The sequence below is a fragment of the Acanthaster planci genome, linkage group LG07 (assembly GCF_054643075.1).
Source record: "Acanthaster planci isolate LZ-2023a linkage group LG07, COTS_SCS, whole genome shotgun sequence".
In the NCBI taxonomy this organism is placed as follows: Eukaryota; Metazoa; Echinodermata; class Asteroidea; order Valvatida; family Acanthasteridae; genus Acanthaster; species Acanthaster planci.
The window spans coordinates 7,208,109-7,228,953 of record NC_141783.1 but is presented as its reverse complement, the minus strand read 5'-3'; the positions used below and the strand labels follow the sequence as shown (position 1 = coordinate 7,228,953).

General features: G+C 41.5%; 2 protein-coding genes across 2 annotated transcripts; one reads left to right on the top strand and one right to left on the bottom strand.

Annotated features, from left to right (window-relative positions):
• Positions 1-12: 12 nt before the first annotated feature.
• Positions 13-6,234, top strand: galk1 (galactokinase 1). Its single transcript, XM_087139465.1, has 7 exons — positions 13-236; positions 715-904; positions 1,687-1,945; positions 2,190-2,371; positions 2,637-2,787; positions 3,581-3,743; positions 4,975-6,234. The coding sequence occupies exons 1-7, from the start codon at positions 39-41 to the stop codon at positions 5,047-5,049; spliced, it is 1,218 nt and encodes a 405-aa protein (XP_086995591.1). The 5' UTR covers positions 13-38; the 3' UTR covers positions 5,050-6,234.
• A 1-nt stretch (position 6,235) lies between these two features.
• srp68 (signal recognition particle 68) lies at positions 6,236-19,272 on the bottom strand. The gene is made up of 13 exons (XM_022233670.2): positions 19,163-19,272; positions 17,112-17,178; positions 16,264-16,377; positions 14,878-15,073; positions 13,961-14,043; positions 13,417-13,600; positions 12,944-13,033; positions 12,272-12,421; positions 11,287-11,532; positions 10,881-10,975; positions 8,073-8,202; positions 7,655-7,733; positions 6,236-7,006 (listed from the first exon to the last, which is right to left on the bottom strand). The coding sequence occupies exons 1-13, from the start codon at positions 19,248-19,250 to the stop codon at positions 6,717-6,719; spliced, it is 1,812 nt and encodes a 603-aa protein (XP_022089362.2). The 5' UTR covers positions 19,251-19,272; the 3' UTR covers positions 6,236-6,716.
• Positions 19,273-20,845: the final 1,573 nt, after the last annotated feature.

Genomic DNA, 20,845 nt, shown 5'->3' with positions numbered 1-20,845 from the left:
CATTTGTACGAGGTATCGACACTCCAGGATATCAGGCGATGCACATGGCTTCTTCGATAAGGATGGCCGATGCAGGAGTTACCAAGATCAAAGTCGTCGAGGAATTGGTGCAGGATGCAAGCAGTGTTTTCGTGGAGAAGTTTGGCGGCAAGCCAACTGTTGCTGCCTGCGCTCCAGGAAGAATTAATCTGATCGGGGAGCACACGGACTACAATGATGGATGGGTTTTCCCGATGGTTCGTGGTCTTCAATAACGCCAAGGCCTAATGTTGTTACTAATGTTAGATTCTTGACTTATCATGCTTATGAGATCTCCAGATTTCAAGATTTTTTTTGGGGGGGGGGCGGAGGAACGAGGCGCAGATAAGAAAAGGCTAGTCTTTCGCAAACTGGCCACATTTTGATGATTAATAATTTATCTTTGTTTACTTTTAAATCAACTCTTTTTAAAGTTTAATGTAAAATATCTACAAAATTATTTAGGCCTACCTTGAATTCAGATCTGAATCATTGATTTTCATAAATTTTGTGGAATACACTCATTTATTGGGCAGACTTAAGCAAATCGATTAAGCATATATATAGTATTGTATACCTTTGTATATTTCTTCCTTTTTTTACTTTTAGGTTTCACACTGATGCATTTGTTTCCCTACAGCTTTTGCAGGTACCTGCATCTTTACAGATTTTTTCGTACATCTTCCCAATCTATAGGCTTTACCACACGTCACGGTGCTGGTAGGCAACAAGACCACTTCCGGAGTGTGCCGTATGGTGACCACTGCCCAGAATGCTGATGAGCCAAAGATGGTTGAATTCCCCCTACCCACTGCTGACAAACCCCTACAGCCAGGCCTACCAGCATGGGCCAACTATGTCAAGGGTGCAGTGCAGTACTACAAAGGTACGGTTGTAGACTCGGCTCAAGTCGTACATAGGATACCAATCTGCAGGGCCATGTGAGAATAATAATAATAAATTGCATAAAGCGCTTTAAACAGGCATTTCTAAGTGTTTATCAAATTTTGAATAAGTGTGTCTTAAGCTGAGTCATGAATGTGTCTAATGTGGGTGATCACAAGTCTTGAATATGTGGTAGACGCGGATCCCAGAGAGTAGGTGCAGCTACAGTAAATGCCTGCTGACCCTAACAGGTGTTGGTGCGCGGCCTTGAGCAAGATGTAAATGTGAAGTGGAATGAGATAGGAGGCTGATGAATGAGGTTGAGACCTTTAAAGGGAAGTAGCCGTGGGGCACTTTGGATAAGCCACTAATTGAATATTCAAATGCCCATCTGATTGAATATTCCAATTTTGTGTTTAGAGTGGGGAGCAACACTTGAGGATGATGTTCAAATTTTTGAAATTGTTTCTTATTAAATTCAACTTTGTTTTCATGCCAAGCCTTTCTTTCCTATTCAAAATGTACAGAGTACCAGAGTGACTATGTCATGAGCATAATTGTGCGTGTAAAATGCATTTGAGCGAGAATCAGTGCGTGAACCAACACGCGCACGTACTCCATTCGTTTGCACAGTAGTTTCTGGTTCACAGTGACGTCATACTTCTGCACTCTGTAAATGTAGCCAATAAGTCAACAAATACTGAACTTTAACAATCTTCAGTGTACCTATTTTTGTGTATACATTAACGTTGTCAAACAATACTGGTACACCAACTTTTCTAGGTACGTTGTCATCTTTTGATGCGGTCATTGCCTCCTCTGTCCCCCTTGGGGGCGGAGTCTCAAGTTCTGCCTCCCTTGAAGTGGCTACCTACACTTTCTTGGAGGCGATGGATCCTAACGGGCCAACCAAGGACCTGAAGGCGAAGGCGCTGGCTTGCCAGAAGGCCGAGCATGACTTTCCCAAGATGCCTTGTGGCATCATGGATCAGTTCATCTCGGTCATGGCTCAGGAGGGCCACGCTCTCCTCATCGACTGTCGGTATGTCTCTTTTGGAGGTCTCTAGCTACGAACAACTTCATAAAGTGAGACGGAATTGCCTTGTGGAGTAGAACATTTGTTCTGTTGCTGAATGAAATCGTTCTCACCATAGCACTCATTCGTATATCATGTAAATCGTGACCAAGAAGTATTAGAGTTTCATACATGGAAAATGGTTTGTTTGAGATGGGAAGTAACTGGCTGTGGGGATTCAATTGTTCAATAATTTCCAACTCTGTTTCAGCTCGATGGAATCCAGGCAGGTCCCATTGGCTGATCCTAATGTGGTCGTGCTGCTCACCAACTCCAACGTACGTCATGAGCTAACTGGCAGCGAGTACCCAACCCGCCGTAGACAATGCGAAGAAGCAGCTGCAGTACTGAAGAAACAGAGTCTACGAGATGCTACGATGGAGGAACTCCTAGGTGGGCAATGGGAGTAGTATTAAGGTGGAGTCTTTCTTAGTGTGAAAGTAAAAGTGAAGTTCTTGATGTTTGCCATTGCCCTATACAAACCTATACAAATCTGCTTCCTAGTTTGGGTCATGCATGGACTGGCTTTGGGGCAGAATATTATTGTTGAGCAAACTTTTATTCCTGAGCATTTTTAGATTGTTGGTCACAGTGGGTAAATTTGAAGTAGAATTTGAGCCTTGGGCCTACAGACAATTTCTCCATTTATCATCTTCAGCCAACGAAGGCAACATGGACAAAGAAGTCTTCCTGCGAGGTAGACATGTCATCGGTGAGATTAAACGCACTACCGATGGTGTGGAGGCACTGGAGAGAGCAGACTATGTCACCTTTGGAAAGCTGATGGTTGAGAGCCACAACTCCCTACGGTAACTTGACATTAGGAGGGGCTGGAGAAAGCACTGTGGATTAAAAACCACAGCATTCTTCTGAAAAGAGGTCTAGTTGACATCACAGGCAGTGGATCCCAGCCAGATTAAACTAAGGTTTGAGCAGCAGTGTGAGGCAGATGGCCCATGATCAGTTACGGAGACAATTCCATGCCTTTGTTTTTGTTCAGCTCTCCCCTCCTAGAAAAACAGTAGAGACAAATCACTTAACTTGCACTGTCAATACACTGTTTGCTAAGATTATTGAAGGTGGTTTCCTTGACTATTCTTTGTTTTCCAACAGTACCTCTATCTGGAAATGGCTAAATTTTTTCAAAGGACTAGAATATTTTTTTATACGCACCTGGTACTCAGGGTGCACCATGCACCCATTTCTGGCTAAGTCCACATGTCTTCGCTACTTGCAGTGTGTGGAGCTTTTTTCATGGCTCCCTTCAAGAAATACCGTGTTTATTCACAATCAGAAAAAAATATATATTCACACCATGAAATGAGGACTGATTATCATGCTGATTATTATTTAACTTATTAATAGGTTCCAGGTAGATATTTTTATCACTTTTTTCACAAGCATACAAAATATACTTTTTCCTCTGACCCCAGCCCCCCTTCTTAAAGTACACACAATAAAAGGTCAACGGCTGATCGCTGATCCCAAATTTATAAGAGTGTACACAGAATCGTTCCTCTCCTAGCATAGGGTTTGTACACTCATGAAAAGACTGGGAAAAAATGAATGATCCCATAAACAGTGCCACTTTTCCCCCTTCAGTGACGACTATGAAGTCAGTTGTCCAGAGTTGGACCAGTTGGTGGAGGCAGCTACAGCTGTAGAAGGGGTGTACGGATCCCGTATGATGGGTGGAGGTTTCGGAGGCTGCACGGTGACCTTGCTGAGGAAAGATGCAGTGGAAAGAACAGTGGCATACATGAAGGTGAGATGAAATCTCTCATCAGAGGTCATTACGAAAGCTTCAAGCCTTTCCGGGTTTAAGTTGGCCTTGGATGTTGTGGATTTTAAAAATCTTGTTCAACGGGCCCATTTTTTTAATTTAATGTTGCTTCTTCCACTCTTACCCATCACCTGTACCATGCTAGCCCAATAGAGTATTGTGCACAGCACTGAAGCAGAAGCAAAAAATTTGATCTTCCTGTAGGCTTTATTCGTGGTTTGGCCACATTGGAACCAATAACAACATTAACTCTCCATGCTTGAGAATAAAATTGGAAGCAATGGCATGGAATTTCCTGAGAATTTACTGCCTGCCTGCTTTGAATGATTTCAAATTTTGTGATTAAACTTACTTTGTTTTAAACCAGATTTTGAAAATAATGAGATGCGTGTATTGTACACCTATCATAAATAATCTAATATCATCCAGGTCAACCTTTTAGAATTTACGAAACAGATTCAGGGAACAAGATCAAAAGTGGCTTCTGTTTGAATTAGGTCTGTTCCTTCAAACTGGTCCCTGAGTATCTTGTCATTATTAAGCATTTCTAGTAATGAAACCAAGGATTCTTCAGAAGCACTCTAGCGTGCAAACCTGAGGAAACCTGTGAAGAGGAGACTGTAAAAACTGTTACAGTTTTAGAGGTGGGAGGAAATCCCAAAATATTCTGGATGAAACCCATGGAATCCGGTAGAAACTGAAAACCCAATCTACCGGTGGACTGAGCTGGGAATCAAACCCAGGCTGCAGAAATGAAACGCAAGGAAAAAAACACCACCACTCGACTCTCCTGTAAACTTAAGAAATGAGAGTAGATTCTTTCCAGCTGGTACTTGCTCTATCCACTTCATGTAGGAACAAGAAATGGCAGTTGACATGCAGTAAGTTTCCCATTTGTAGAGGTATACTGCATGCGCACAGGTTTACTCACGCTTGGTGCAGGATGCAGAGCTCACACCAGTTTGTGATGGAATCAACATGTACATGCGAGCTGAGATGCAGTTGAAGCACTAACCTGTCTCCTTGCTGGTGACAATACATGCACGCGGCAGATGGGAAGGGGGCACTTGGTTACCTAGCAATGATGTCCAGTCAAGCCACACACTATGTCTCCTCATTGGTTCATCTGCTTACAATGTGGAGTAAGTGCAACTAATCTTCACATTAGTTTGCAAAATTTGCTAACATTGACATTTTTAATCGTTTCTTTCAGGAGAAGTACTCCGGAACAGCAACATTTTATGTGACAGCTGCATCTAAAGGAGCCCAAATACTGTCCATTCAGTAATTTGACCCAATTCTGTTTTGCAAAGATAGGACATAAATTCTAGTTTGTTTTAAATATGATATCCTTCAAGAAGGATTGTCTGTCAGCTGATTTTTAGTTCTAAATCTTATTAGTGATTTTTTTCAATTTATATAGATGACATATTATGTAATATTGCCATAGGATGAAAACTGAAGAATTGTGCTTATAGAAAAGATCATTTGGAAAACTGAAATGGTTTCATTAGGAAAATCACTCTGAGCAAAACATTCCAAGCTAAAATCCTTGTTTCTTGACTTGTTTTATTTGAGTTTTCACAGTTGTATAATTGTTTTAATTTCTTTTGGACTAACAGGGAAAAGAAAAAAAAAGATTAAAAGGAATTCATATCAGAATTGATAAGAATTTTTTTTGTAATTCAACCCAACGATCATGAAAGGAGAAAAATCTTCGGCATAAGATTCCTTATTTTTTACGTTGTGGTAAAATTAATATTTAGTAACATTTTAAATAGTTTGAAGAAATGATATTTAAAAGGAGAAAAAATCCACAAGGTTGGGAAATTGTATTGTCTTCTTTTTTGCCCCAAAGAGATTGTGATCATGTCATATTTTGACTGAAGAAAACCAAAATAATGTTGAACATGTGCAAGCAGCATTATTTCCTGAAGGTAATCACTGTAAACTCTGAAAAATATGCAAACGCACATGCAGCCTATCATGTGTAGGCAAGACAAACTTATAGAGATGTATCATGATTAATTTGTTACTTCCGCAGAATGACTTTCTTGAGTTTGCATAGCTTCTCAAAATACATTGTACTCTGAAACATGGAAAATAGTGTAGACTTGCATGTGACGGCCATCTTGAAGACTGTTTCTGATGCATTAGCCCTCTTGCTGCAACTGTCAAAAACAGTCAAAAATTCCTTCTACTTGATTTGCCCCTGTACACAGACATACGGGGAATTTGACTGATTTTGACGGATATGACAACTGTTTCAAGAATGTATCTTTGCACAGGAGGGTTACTTCAGTAACACTGAATGCATAGATATACCCGTGCCTATTCCTTCCTTCTCCTGTATTCCTTGGGTGTACCTCCAAGATGGCTGTCATGCAAAACATCTGCATGTATTTTACTATCTCTGCTTGTGTGCTGTTTATCATAATGACTAGGAAAAATAAAAGTTATCAATTAACATCAAGTTGCCAGAGCTGGTTTTTACCTTTATTCTTGCTATTCCATCGTTCCTGCATAGCGAATGGACTTTTGAAGGAGACGGCAGGAGGGATAATCCTTTAATGAGCATAACTATAGCTAGTACAATGCCGAATTTGAGAGTAGGAAATTCTATACGTGTCTGGTGGATTCACTTCAAAATGGGGAACCAATTCTATTTAAGAAATACTTTAAATGGTAGGATCACGGCCTGGTTGCATTCAGCTGCCAAGGAAGGTACCAACGACGAGTTATCCTTCAGCATGCCATACAGGGTATACTGCCTGTCGTAATGTTTGCTTAATGCATATTTCTGCTAAGAAACATCGCCTACTTGGCACCAGCTTATTGGAACCAGACCCTGTCACATAGATTTTTTTTAGCAGTTTTAAATTAGCAGTTTGGTTACAATGGTCACTAGGCTTGATTTAAATCTAGACGAATCCTTTTATTTTGTAGGTTTTGTTTTCATTTCTTCCCACCACCCCACCATCCTTTCAAGAATCCTGTTATCCCTCCAGCTGCTGGTTTCTGCTCCAGTTTGTCCTCCAGGGATGGCAGCTCAACCTGGTTGAGAGCGATGTCGAAGAACAAAGGCTTACAGGGAATGGGCTGGAAGTCGGGTGGGAAGGGCACCAGGTTGGGCTTGCCAGTGGCCAGCTCGGGGCCATCCTGGTACTTGTGCAGCCGCTCACTGACCGCTCGCTTGTCCTTGGTGACCTCCAGCTGTGCTACGCCTTCCGTGATTTCTTCGGAGTCTGAGTGGAACGAATGGAAGTGAACATGTAGTTTCAAACTTTGTTGCTCTGTAAACAATCTTCAATTACCAGTTTACCGACACTGTGATTTTGATTTGGTCTCTGCTCACACGTCAACAACAGTAACAGTTGCCAACAGAAGGCTAAATATAGCAGCTGGTATACACATTTTATCAGTTTGTTTGGCAACCAAACTTTTAACACAATTAGAGCTAAGAAAGATCTCCCTTTTCTGATACATTTAATGATCTGCATGATGACCCCTCAACAACTGGGATGAACAACTTTCATCCCAAGGTATAAGCACTACCCCCAGAATGGAGATCACTGGTAGAACAGGAATAGCATATCTAAGAATAACCACTGGCTTCTAGAACCTACCAGATTTGTGAGGATTTCACAAGATTGAGGAAGGTAGATCCTAGCTACTATCATCTTGTACAGGGCATGATGCCCAAAACAGATTCAAGTGCAAAGAATGTATCATTGATTTCTTGAAGTATTTTAGCAAATTGTGGAAGATTTGACAAAAAGAAACTGGAAAATTAAATGAAATGATACATTCCTCAAAATTAAATCTAACTTCCAAAAAACTGAAAACACCCACAGAAATTGAAACCTCCAAGTGCAATGAAGGAATGTACTCACCAAGAATTGACAATGCATGAGCTGAGTACTTCAAACCATTCACCTTCTGAGTTAAATCCTTCAGCTCCGCCAATTCATTCTACATTCACATGTTCAACAAAAGTTTGACGTGCAAAATTTAAAATGGTAAAACAACTGTCTACAAAACTGAAGAGAAAATTGATTTTGCCATTTAGCAATAAACGAACTAGAGTTTAAATCTGACCGCTCAAATCTTGTTTATGACCATGACAATGAGTCCAAGCTGGTAAAGTATAACTTGAATTGGACTTAACCAAGTCACAACTCATACAAATCCGTTCCTATGATTTCAAAAACTGCATTTAACAGTAAAGCTGCACTGATAATGGCAATGCCGGTCTCACAGCGGAATAAACAGACATCCACTCCATCAGGTAGCCTGAGAGAGACACAATACCTTTGTTTTGCCTTTGACTCTCTTGAATTCCTTATTGGCAGTCTCGATGTGTTTTAAGACCCTCTCATACAGGGCTGAGGCTTCACGCCACTTCTTGGACGCAGTGTAAGACTGGGCCAAATAGAAACACCTAGTAGGAGTAGAGGTAAACATTAAACAAGTAAACAGCTTCAATTAAACAACTCCTGCAACAAGATTCCTTCCAGGGGTTGCGGGGGTCCCATGTTTAATTCCTGGCATACTTAAGTACTTTGCTCAACCAACAAGGGTATCTTGTCAATTCCTAATGTGGTTCACTTGACATTTTGAGATAAGTTATCTTCTCTCTGAGTAATTTCCCAATGTCATTGTATACATCTGCAGAATTGCTAAGTATTAGATTTGAAGCTTTGCATGGTGGAAGAGACATAAGAAATAGGTTTGTGGTACACCATGGAATAAATCTCTTTGGGGTGAGCTGTGGTTCTTAACAACTTGACGACACATTCGTTCTTGACAACACATTCGTCATATGGCACCATGGTCAAGATCACCTCCACGAATTCCTTGAGTACCTCAACCAGCAACATCCTACTATCAAGTTCACAATGGAACAAGAACAAGACAGACACCTCTCCTCCTTAGATGTCCACCTGTCCAGAAACCTCAACCCTCAACCACTGTGTCCACCACAAGCCTACCCACACCGACTGGTACCTGCACCAGAGATCTTTCCACCACCCAGCCATCAAGACCTCAGTCAACCGCACCCTTGTCCGCAGAGCTTACGAGATCTGCGACCAGAACAATCTACACCAAGAACTCCAGCATATCAAGTCCACCCTCCAAGATGAACGGCTACCACAACCAGCACATCAACTTTCCAAGCTCTCTCCAAGGAAGCTACCGTCTCCTATACCCAAAGTCCCCATCTCCCCCACAGCATTAGGGTCACCTATACCCAAAGCCCCCCAACCCCCCACTGCCACAGTATGTCTACCGTACCTGGGCCCCATCTCCCACCAACTCCAGAGCATCCTACAGTCTGCCAACATCAAAGTACATCATTCAGCACCCAACAAGCTGCAGGCTGCACTTCACACCCACAAAGACAAGCACCAACCCAGCAGCTGCCCCGGCGTACATTGCATTGCATGTGAAAGTGGCCTAGTATACATAAGAGAAACCAGCAGGAACCTAACCACCAGACTCCAAGAGCTCTGCGCGTAAGGCTGAAGAGGAGAATACGACAAGTCGGCCATCGTCAAGCACGCACACTCGACGGACCACCGCATCGAATGGGACAAAGCAGAACTCATCGCCCTCATCCAGAACTGGCTCCCGAGAAGAATCCGAGAAGCCATCAAGACTTCCCGGGACAACATCGTACCCCAAGACATCAGTTTCAAGCTCAGCGACATCTGGTACCCTCTACTAGCACCCAAGTAAACCCAAAAACGTGCATATGGAAAGGCGCCTTAACCCTGCTGAATGCAACAAGGCACAGCAGGTGCGCAGATCCGTAGGACTTTGTTGCACTGTGCAGTTCACTGCAGCAGCATAATGTTGCCAATGGATGGTCACTGTTGGATCTTGTGGTGGTTGGCAGACTCGGACTCTTGAAGCTTCTGATACAAAAGCTTAAATGACCATCTTTACCGCGTTACTGAGTTAATTTATCATTGATACAGAGAAACACACACTGGATAACACTAATTGCAAAAATAAATTATCAATGAAAAACAAATTCAGTGGTTACGCTTTGTGGAAACACTGATTTCAGTGATAATATACCTCTGAAATGTTGAATTCACAGGTAACGTATCTTGGAAACATGGCATCATAAATGAAATTTAACGATAATGTGACTCGGAAATCCAGAATTCAATGCTAATGTACATGTATTACGTATTATGTAAACGGTTAAAATCGGAATGGGAACAAGATGAATTGCAGTAGGTCTGGACAAGGCCACTTCCAGACCTAAATGCTTTTTTTGGGGGGGGGAGGCAAAACCAGCATGCAGCTTTCCTGGTGTACTTTTGTACTGACTGTTTGCCCCGGCCACAATGTAACCTTCATCCCTAACCCTCTTCAATCCTTCACCTGTTGGAGGACTGAGGAGTGTTAGGGTTAAAAAGCAGCTGCTCAGACACAGTTTCCTGAGCAAAATGTCTCTGTCCAGACCAAACAATTATCCTCCATTTCAGACACTTAATATCTTCATTTTGATTTTAAAAGTCCAGACTTTTGGCGGGGGGCATGCCCCCGTTGGACCCCCTAATCCGCACTTTTGTCTGAAGTGTGCTGGTATGACACCTCTTCGGAGCTACCCTAAAGATGCCATGTACACCCATGTACCATTCGAATGTTTATCACTGCGGTCTATGTTTCAGAAAAACTTTCTCATTCAATTCTGAGTTTCGTAGATGCATTATCTTTGAATTTAGAGTTTCATCCCCATTGATTTCCGGATTTCCAAAATACATTCTTGTTGAATTCCAAGTTTCCAAGATGCGTTATCTTTGAAGTTTGCATTTCAGAGATATGTTATCATTGAAATTAGTGTTTTCAGAAAGAGTTACTGTTGAATTCCGTGTTTCGGGGATAATTTATCTTTGCAATCAGTGTTATCCACTGTATGTTTCTCTGTTTCAACGATAAATTACTCAGTAATGCGGTAACACGGATGGTAATTTAAGCTTTCATATTCTGGACCTGGGGATACTTAACCTATGTACATAAGATAAATTGGGCAGGCTTGTCACTTAGACTGCTAAGGTTTTGATACTAAAGGTCTTGGGGTTATAAATCATGTTTTGCACTGACCTAAATGCCTTGAATTTCAATGATTTGGCTTTGATTTCCTGCTGAAGGTTGTCATCATCCTCCAGTCCAGCAAGCTGGGGGATTTCAGCAAGGTTCTGAATGGCAAGAACAAAAACAAAAACTACAGATCATGAGAAGGTTCATTCTAAAATATTATGTAAAGCAACAAATTTGTTGCCTCCCTTCGAACATACATGAAATCAAAATTTCTGTAAGTGGTTAAAAATGCAAAATACTACTGTTAATAACAGGCAACTGAGAGAATCTGTGTGTTTTACTGCCTCACTCTGTGCACATTCTGGTGAAAATTGGCCATGTGCCCAACAGGCAATTCAAAAACTTAAACTAATGCAAACAAATGATTCCGTCCTTAGCAGTTCCTGCAATTGATCAACACAAAACTGACCTGCAATATAGTGTCGTATATTCTGATGAGATCCTGTGGCTTGGTGACTTTCTTATTGTTGGTACTGCCTTGTGTTGTGGGCCCTGCCACTGCCATGCCGGCCTCTGGCAGGTTCTCCTTCAACGTTTCTACCATGAGCATGTTGCGTTCTATTGTCTTGGTCAAGCGAATGTACATGAGGTATGTGTAGAGATACTGGGAGCTAGGGATGGGGCCGTCGGATTTATGGGCCCGCTGTTTCACAGCCTGTGTCATGTGGGAAACAGCAAATATAAAAAGTGAGTCCAATGATGGTGGAATATCCATCAAGATGTTTTGAAAACTTTGTGGGATTAAAGAAGCCGAGACCAGCCCTTTTGCTTTACCAGGGATGGCACTGGAGGGCAGTTTCATATCCACGACATAATCACCAGAGGTTTTGAGGGCACGACAGTAGCTTTGGGTTGACGGTGTACATTTGCACTTGCCTAAAGGCACCCCTTTCAATACCAATTTCTTCTGTTCTTGATCAATTTTTATTTGTAAAAACACCACAATGGTCAAATTTGGATTTGCTAGATTTTAAAAGAGATTGTTTGAAAAATCCTTGAAGGAGGAGAAAACCAGATAAATCACATCCCTGCTTTACCCAAGATTTGATGTACTCTCAAAGTTGAGATACGATCAATGTGTCATTAATTTTAAAACACTGGTGGATTTTTGAGCAGCTCAGAGATTTCCTGGCAAATGCCCAGGGTGTTTGGGTTTACAACTTATTGACATACATCTTGGGACAAAAATTGGCCGGGGGAGGAAATGAAAAGAAGTGCATCAACCATCAACAAGCCGTCTTTGCTATAAAACACAAAGCTGTCAATATTTGTACATAGCACCTTGTAAAAGGTTTTCCAAATCGCAACTAAGTTTCCCAGGTGGCATCAAACATGTTCAGAAAAGCGGGAAAAAGCCAGGAGTTGGCAGAACACTGGGTCACAGGTTAACTTACAGGGTCAGCCTTGATCTCATCCCTGAGTATCTGTAGGGCATCCTTACACTCCATGAGTAGACTCTCATAGATAGACATCTGACTTTCAGGATCGCTGGAACTCTTCAACTGCTTCTCGTTCTCCTCACAACTCAGTAGAAATGCTCGCACCTGCTCGTTGAGACATCAGACAGAATCAAATAGATCAACAAAGAGACAAACCGGATATGCAGAGTTGATTGCTCACAAGACTACTGTGCTCTACTCCATGCAAAACATGGAAACCTATTGTTTCTCAAGGGAAAAAACTCACCCTGAGAAATCTGCAAAACTTTACATTAACTAATCCTAAGCAATTCATCTCTTCGTTTGGAATAAGACCAATTTCAAAACTTGCCCAGCAAAATGCTGTCTGTGTACTAGCTGTGTTGTCTTGTAGATTTTTCCAATGAAATTCAACACCTGTTAGCCCTAATCCTTTTAAATTGTATAGCTATCGTGTATTGTGGGATTAGCAGTCAATATGTGCAGCACGGCACACTGTCGAACTCTTTGGTGGCAGGGGTGGTCTTCATCCAGAGCACAATGTGTCAACTATGAATACTATTGCACTGCGCTGTACTCTGTTAGATCTATCAGGAGTCCCATTTAAGCCAAGTTGGACGTAGTGGCAGCAGCAAGCTGAAAACTGACCTGTTCGTTTTTGACAGGCACAAGTCGTCCTCTCCAAGTCACTTCACTGAGCGTTAGTGCCTGCTTCTCTCTTGTCTGTGCTAAAAGGCTCTGTGTATAAATGAATCCAAGTACAAACAAAAAGCAGCCTTTATAGCTCTCACACTTCAAGATGTAATGTCTTTCTCTCTAGGGCAACAGGGGCTCATTTTTAAACCCTCTTCCCACATTTCACACATTAACCTTAGTTCTCTCTGATGCTGCAAGACTCATCTTCAAGTTTGGACCATTTTCAGGTTTTGATGGCAACGTACAACATGTTCAGCTACCACACACAGGCATGATACTACCTGCAAATTGGGATGAAAAATTACGTCACACGGGACTCTAGTCAAGTGGTTGCATGTACAGGACTCAGAAAAGTTTATCAGAGAGTGGCTAATGAGTCCGAGTTAAAATACAGTGATATTTGAAGCAGATTTCATTTGACTCACATCGATATTGGAAGACATCATGCCACCAGACTTGAGCCTCAGCTGTACCAGGTCCTTGATGGCAGTCTGGTCCCCAATGTTGTACGCGCAGTAACGGATGCTGGGGGTGATCTCTTCCACACGCTGAAGGTAGAGCAGCCGTTGGTCCTCACTGAAGGTGCTAGCTAGCTTCTCATAAATGTTCCTGTTAAAAAATAGGGGGAGGCCGCCAAAGTTTGGTGAAAGTTGACAAATCTGCTTTGTATGTGTGAAATTCTATGCTGTCAGTTTGATGTTTTTAATGAGCCTGAGGCCAAATTCGAAGTCATTACTAATTTTGGCAAATTTTACCAAGGTTGAGATGAATCTAACTTCTTCATATGTGCTGTGAGGGCACAAAATCACATTCACAATAACCTCTCCGACGAATATTGATCTGTCCTCAGTCTATTTCTTTGGGCACATCACGTATATGGGAAGAGCAGAGAGTAAAACAGCGGATTGGAATAACATGAAACATGAGAGAGGGAATTTCTAAGAGAGACATTCTCAAGGGGAGACTTACTGAGCCGTGCTGAACATTTTGATGCATTCCTCCCATTGTTCCTTCTCAAAGTACAACGTTCCCTTCATCCATGCACAGTAGGCCTGAAGGAAGAGAAATACCAAATCTGAACTGGGTCTCATCACTTTCATTTCAATAGAAGAGATAAATCCAACGGCTGCTCAACCTTCAGCTGCTCTACCTTCAACTTTCATTTCCTCCACCATTTTCCACAGTGGATTGGCCTTTTACACAATTTTTTCCATGCTAATGAAGCTGGTGGTGGGCCTTTCAAAATAAAGCCTCATCCAGAAGCATTGTGCTTTCAATGACAATACACCATCCTTGACCAAACCTAACAAAACAGGTTACAGGTGGCCACAGTGTCTCGTGAATAAAGACCCTTTCCAAAGTCTTGCTCAACGGAAAAAGGAGCTTTGGATTTTTCTTCTACTATTCATTTTCAGGATCATCAAAAGAAATATCTCATTACAACTCCAACAAACTGAACTTTCAATTCTATTCTTTTCCTTTTTTTAATGATTATAAAGATGAACAAAGAAATTAACTGGAGCGGGATTTGAACCTGCGACCTCTGGAATACCGTACCAGTGCCCGAACTTAGTCAGTTTCCCTTTATAGTGTCTTTCATAATTTTTTTTTTATTTTACCTTTCATCTAAAAGAGCATGCACAGATGATAATAGGAAACTAAGAAGAACACTGAAGATGTGTTCAGTTTTAGAGATGGATAGAAAACCCAAAACGATTATTCCAAGGAAAATCCACAACATAGGGTAGGGCCCGAAAAACCAGTCTACACACCAGCCTAGATGAGATTCAAACCCCAGGTGGTAGAGGTGGAAAGCAACAAAACTACCACCACTTCAACCAGACTCCCACATTTGCTTTTGTTAACACATCCAGTTTTTCCCTTACCTGGGCTTCCAGCTTGGACCTAGCGTCGCATTTGTCACTCTGTGACAGCGTCTCCAGCTCTTCGGCATAGCGCACAGCCTTCAGTAGCCTAGCCATGAGATGGAACCTCTTCCTGGGCTCCGTGTTGGATTCCTGCTTCAGTTGCATCATGTAGGCCCAGCAACGCTCCGCACAGATCAGAGGAAGGTATAAAAACCTGGCCAATAAAGGCATACAAATGTCATGATCTTTCTTGATAAAACATTTTCCTAGATGAGGCAATAAACTCATAAAAGCACGAGGCTATTAACCCTTCTATGCAGAAGTCACTCTTTGGGTCACTTGGTAAACACCTCAAAGAAGTACAGCTGTGTGGTGTTGTGCACTGCACCAACAGTCCCTCACAGGAATATCAGATTGCACTTTTGTGCTGCCCAACAACTGTGCTTCACTGTTCCATGTGCATAATTGTGCAGTAAACCAAATGCAGTGAAGAGGACTGCACAAAAGACCCTGGGTCATTTTGTGCTGGCAATCTACTGTGTACACACTGAACCTGTGCATGTTTGAGTTCCATATAGAAACTACATGCTCACCAGTGACTGTGGGCATTTGTGCACATTTGTGCTGTAAAACCAAAGGAGGGTTAAAGATGTAACAGTCAACAGCATCTCAGACACTGGGTGCTATGTGTCCCACATCATAGCAGTCAACAGTTTGGTTGCATTCAGCGTGGTTTTCATTTCTATTGAACTGTGCTGAATATTCGATTGATTATCCAATATCCGAATAGTACTTTGCAAATTTGAATATTCAAATGCAAAATTCATGAAAAGGGAGATTTTTTTTTGTTTTAAATGAGAAAGATTGCACTATGGAGGCTTGTTTCAAATGAAAAGCGACAGAAATCTTACGATTCAAAAAGTAAATTATTCATTAAACACTTTAAAAAGGAAAAGCAATTTTCAATAGGACAAGAAGCATTGTTCATCTTGCAAAATCCTGGATGGAGATACTCCTACATTTGAGAAGCTTTTTGAGTGATTATAATGTACAATTGTGTCTGGTTTGCTCATCAACAATCTGCTGATCAGTACAACTGAACATTCGGTTAATCGACTGAATTGAGGGTCGAATATTCAAATAGTGAATTATTCAAATTGACTCAGCCCTAATTTAGAATTGTGTTAGCCAAAGAGCCCATGAGAGATCAGTTCAAAGGGTAGAGAACACTAAGCAAAACTGTCAACACAATTGATCAGACACACAAATCACACACTGATTTTCACTCTTTGCTTCAAATGTAGCTACTACGCTGTGTTCCGATATTCCATCCCATTTTGAACACAGCTGTTTCTGGAATTGGTGAACTCACGCATCCTGTTACTTCCTCTTGATGATACTTACCTAACATTCATAATGGTCTCTTCTTTGATCTTCCGAGAGACGTATTTGTTCCGGTTGCCGTAGACAAACTTGAGAGACTTTCGTATTCTACGCAGCCTCCGGGAACAGTAGCTTCTGCGGGTGACAAACAGCAAATGTGAAATACCTCATTATCCTACTGCACAGACACAATGCAACACTAACATTCCTCGCGCAAACAGAAAACAACTCAGCTGCATGGTGACAAGTTACAACCTCTCATAAATTACCTTGTGCACAACAACCCTTAGTTTAAATGAACTTTTGTCAAACTGGACATATGACACCACAGTCTGGGCTCCTTACTGTACATCCACACTGGGACATGCATAGCTCTTGAGTACCAGCTATGCAACTAACCCTTGCTGAATGTCTGTGTGCTTTTTCAGACCAGTCCAAGTTTCACACTTTTACTAGCTGCACTAACAGCACACAATGTTGATGTATGCCCCCTTGACGCTGAACCACCCAGCTGCATATCAGGGGTTCAGTAACACACAGGGCAAATGAAATGTGGGGAATAAACAGCTGCCTCCAAAAATAAAGAGGAAGCAACAATGAAACTGTGAAAGATTCACTGTGAAAAATGATAAAAAAATTAAGAAAATCATACCTCTATTTTTAAGAAACAAAAAGTGAGCACCAAAAATATTGTCTCATCTACCAAGAGTTGATGGGCTTCATACGTTATAAACTTCTCCCCCTCCTTCCTTAACGGTGACAAAGAGCAATACATGACATTCATGAACATCATGTCACACAAAGACCACTTTTGTGCACATTCAGATGAAAATTTACCAATTACTTGACATGGTCCAGCTATACTGTACCTGTATCTTTGGTAGTCTCCATGCCTCAAACCATGCTGTTGTTGAGACTCCTTGATAATCTGTAAAACTGTCGATTGTTTGAATCAAGGAAATTGATGTGTTTCATGATTTCATGATCAAATGTGCCAGCCGGAGGCAGGGGAATATGGCAGAGTGCGCGCTGTAAAATTGTGATTCGAAGGGTTAGTGGTGTAAACTTTGGGGTTATTGGTAAATGTGGAGCTTCACAACAGTATACCTTTGTAAAACATTTCCCACCTCCTACACACATACAGCTTAGTGGGTAGCACATGTTATGCCATACTTCCCCACTTCCCAAACGGTCAAGCCGATTAGTGCACTGATCAGCAGTACAAAAGACAGTGTGGTTCCCTGAACAAACATTCCCTGACATCTCTTGATAGAATCTTGACGAGAATAGTGGAATCATCAAGACTGGTATCCTGACTGCTATATCCAATGTCCATTAATTTGCACCTGTGTTTGTACAGTGTGTGTGACGCATCATGCTAACAGCCACAGTAAGCAGATGTGTGCACATTGCCATGTAATGAGAAATAAGGATGGTAAGAAAAAGCTCTGGATTTTGCTAAAAATTGCTGATTGCATGGTCCCAAACCATTGAGCACGCATGTTAAAGAGATATTAATTAGTGTAGATGGCTTTTGGGGGGAAATTTGCTTGAAAAGTGCAGTTTTAGGCACAGTTAATGGGCACATTCAAAATACCATAGAGTTTTGAAGAAATGATAATTTGGAATTCTGGGAGTAGTCTAGTCCAAACAACTTCGACTCAACTAATCACCTTTTTAAATATTTGGACATTGTCGGGCAATGGTAGAGTCCGAGCACCTTCCATAGGTGTTTGCTTCCATTAATTCATTTCACTCAAGACAGCTTGTGTGTTGTACCTCCATAAACTGTCTAATGTGCCTGGCTAAGGCTCAAGTGAGAATCAGAGATTCCCATAATGATGGTAGGGTTTAGTCACATATGGAAAGAAGAGAAATTCCCCTTCAAATGGGACATGCTGTTGTCGTCGAGCTTGAAGTCGCCATCTTGTTCAAAAAGTGATTTGAACAGTATCTTTATGTCCTGGAGACGACGTCACACGGCACACCGGCCTAGCGGACCATTCACTGAAAGCATGTCATGTCAGCACACGCACGCCGATGACTGAATCCTGAGCGCCTTAAGTCCGGTGTACAGTTCCGAGGTAATCACAGCTGCCACTCAGGAATCAGTCACCGGCGTGCATGCCGACATGGTATGCTTTTTGTGAATGGTCCGCTAGGCTGGCGCACTGTGACGTTGTCTCCAGGACATTAACATACAGCTCAAATTGCTATGTGAACATGATTTGAACAAGATGGCGACATCGAGCTGACAAGACTTTTTCCAATTTGAAAGGGAAATTTCTCTTTTCTTCCCAAATACGAGTAAATCTTACCATCATTATTGGAATCTCTGATTGGCTCAATTGCAGAATACCCCGCCACCCCACATGATCAACCTCATAGCTAGGTATAAGTCAAAGTGACACCCTCTTCTCAAGGGATTTTCACCTTGTTCTTGTACCCATGTAACCAGTCATTCCAGGGGTCGTTTTTTTAGAGTGGCGGGGTATTCTGCAATTACTCTCTCTGATTTTCACTTGGTCCATAGCTGGGTGCATTAGACAGTTTAAGGATCATTTTGGAGGTGAATAAGGAGGATTTTAATTCGGGGTAGGAGATATTTTGAGTGAAATGAATTAATGGAAGCAAAAGCCTATGGAAAATATTTGGACCCTTATACAGCCCGACCATTTCCAAATGTTAAAAAAGGCGATTTTTAGGGTCCAAGTTACTCGGACTAGCTAGGGGGCAAGTTGACTGATTCCCACATGGACCCACTATACTGCGCATCAATGCATTCCATATGGAACTCAAATTCTCAATTCTCATTATCAGGGTGAGGAATTTCTGTAGAGATGTATGGGGGTTACAGCACTCAAACGTCTTTGTTAGAAACTACTACAGGAACCAGAACTCCTGTTTTTACAAAGGATACCTTCTAAGGTATAGGACACGTTGCTTTCTGGTGGTTCAGGCTTCGTTTCTTCTTGATCCGGCACGGTGGCTTGTTCTTCGACCTCCATTTTGTCAGCTACACGTGGATAACCATTTGTCACCAAGAGAGGGCGCTATTAAAATTTAACGGCGCAAGATAATCATGCATATGTTCTGCAGCTGCAAGCTGCAGTAGTGCGAAGAGGGCGCTGTCAGTGTTTAACGGGTGCCTGTTTAGGTGAAAAAGTTTTCGAAGACCAGTGTGTTTTGAGCAACAACATAAAAGTATTTAATTTCTTCTAATATTCTTATAATCTTCTTGTGTTCGAAGGCCTGATAATTATAAACGTTTTGACCAAGTCTGACAGTCTTTTTTTCAATGATGACGTTTTTCTCAAGGACTGAGGATTTTGAGGCTGTTTCTGTATAAATTAGGTAAACTCAGGCTTTCGTGCCCAACTTTGGACTGGACTGGAAAGTATACATCCAGCAAGAAATGAGACAGAGAGGGTACCCCCAACATGTCCAATCGCTATACACACTTCCGACTATTGTTGCCTGACATATCCCCCCTCCCTAGATGTCTGAAAAGAATTAAGACCAATATAAAGCGCGGGGGGGGGGGTTCTCCCCATCTCATAAAAAAAATCTTGCTTGACATGGGACAGTAGCTTAATCAAGACAGGGCAAGTAATGTGACAGAATGTAAACACACTGGAGAATTATTTCAACAGCAAAGCCGGGCACTGACATGATAAATGCCAAGTCGGGATGTGAAATCTACTGTAACAAAAATATTCCCGAATCGACCGTTATCTGAACTGATTGTCTAAATTTGTGAAAATGGATGAATGGATAAATGGATGAAAATGATATTTTGCGACAAACAAGATACCTAACTGGCTTTGCACCAACGAGCGGATTTTTTTTTAAAGATTGTGATCATCTGGATTTAAGGATTACTTTTAGGGAGAACTATCGAGTTGCCCCTCCCCCCCAAAATGAAGCCGCGAACTAAGATCTATTATTTTTAAAAAAAATAGTGTCTCAAAGACCTCGGGAACAATTGATGAGGGTGTAATATTCTCGTGCATTTGCTTTTGAGTAACAACAATAATGCATGCCACTGTGCGAATAGCGATGACCAATGCTATCGCCCGTGCACGCTGGCTTGGTTTTCTATTTTGACGAGTTAAAAGCGATACGGGAATTAGTCAATCGGCTTACTTTCAAGAATTGTTTTAATCCTTCCAATCAAGACCACCGTGTGTTACTTTGAGTGTGTTTGAGCCGCCACTACATGAAGCTATACCTAATTCCAATTAATCAATTCCATTTTCACACTTTGTTACAGCCTCAGTTTTCAAAAGAAATGATTTTTAAGCATCTGTAGACTATATTCATGACAATTTAAGTCCAAATACCTACCTTATATTTGAAGATAATTCGCAATGGTGTGAAATTATAGAACGTTTACGAAAATTATTACTGGATAGTACTTATCTAAATTACAGAAATGTCGCAGTCCTTGGGACATTTGACAATACTCGTAAGCCTCCCAAAATAATTATTAAAAAATCGGGGCAATGTTGGGAGGGACAACATTTAATTTAACCCGTGGGTGGATTTTTTTTTTCAAAATTTTAGATTTCGTTCTTGAAGTGATCAAATTTTTTTCTCGTTT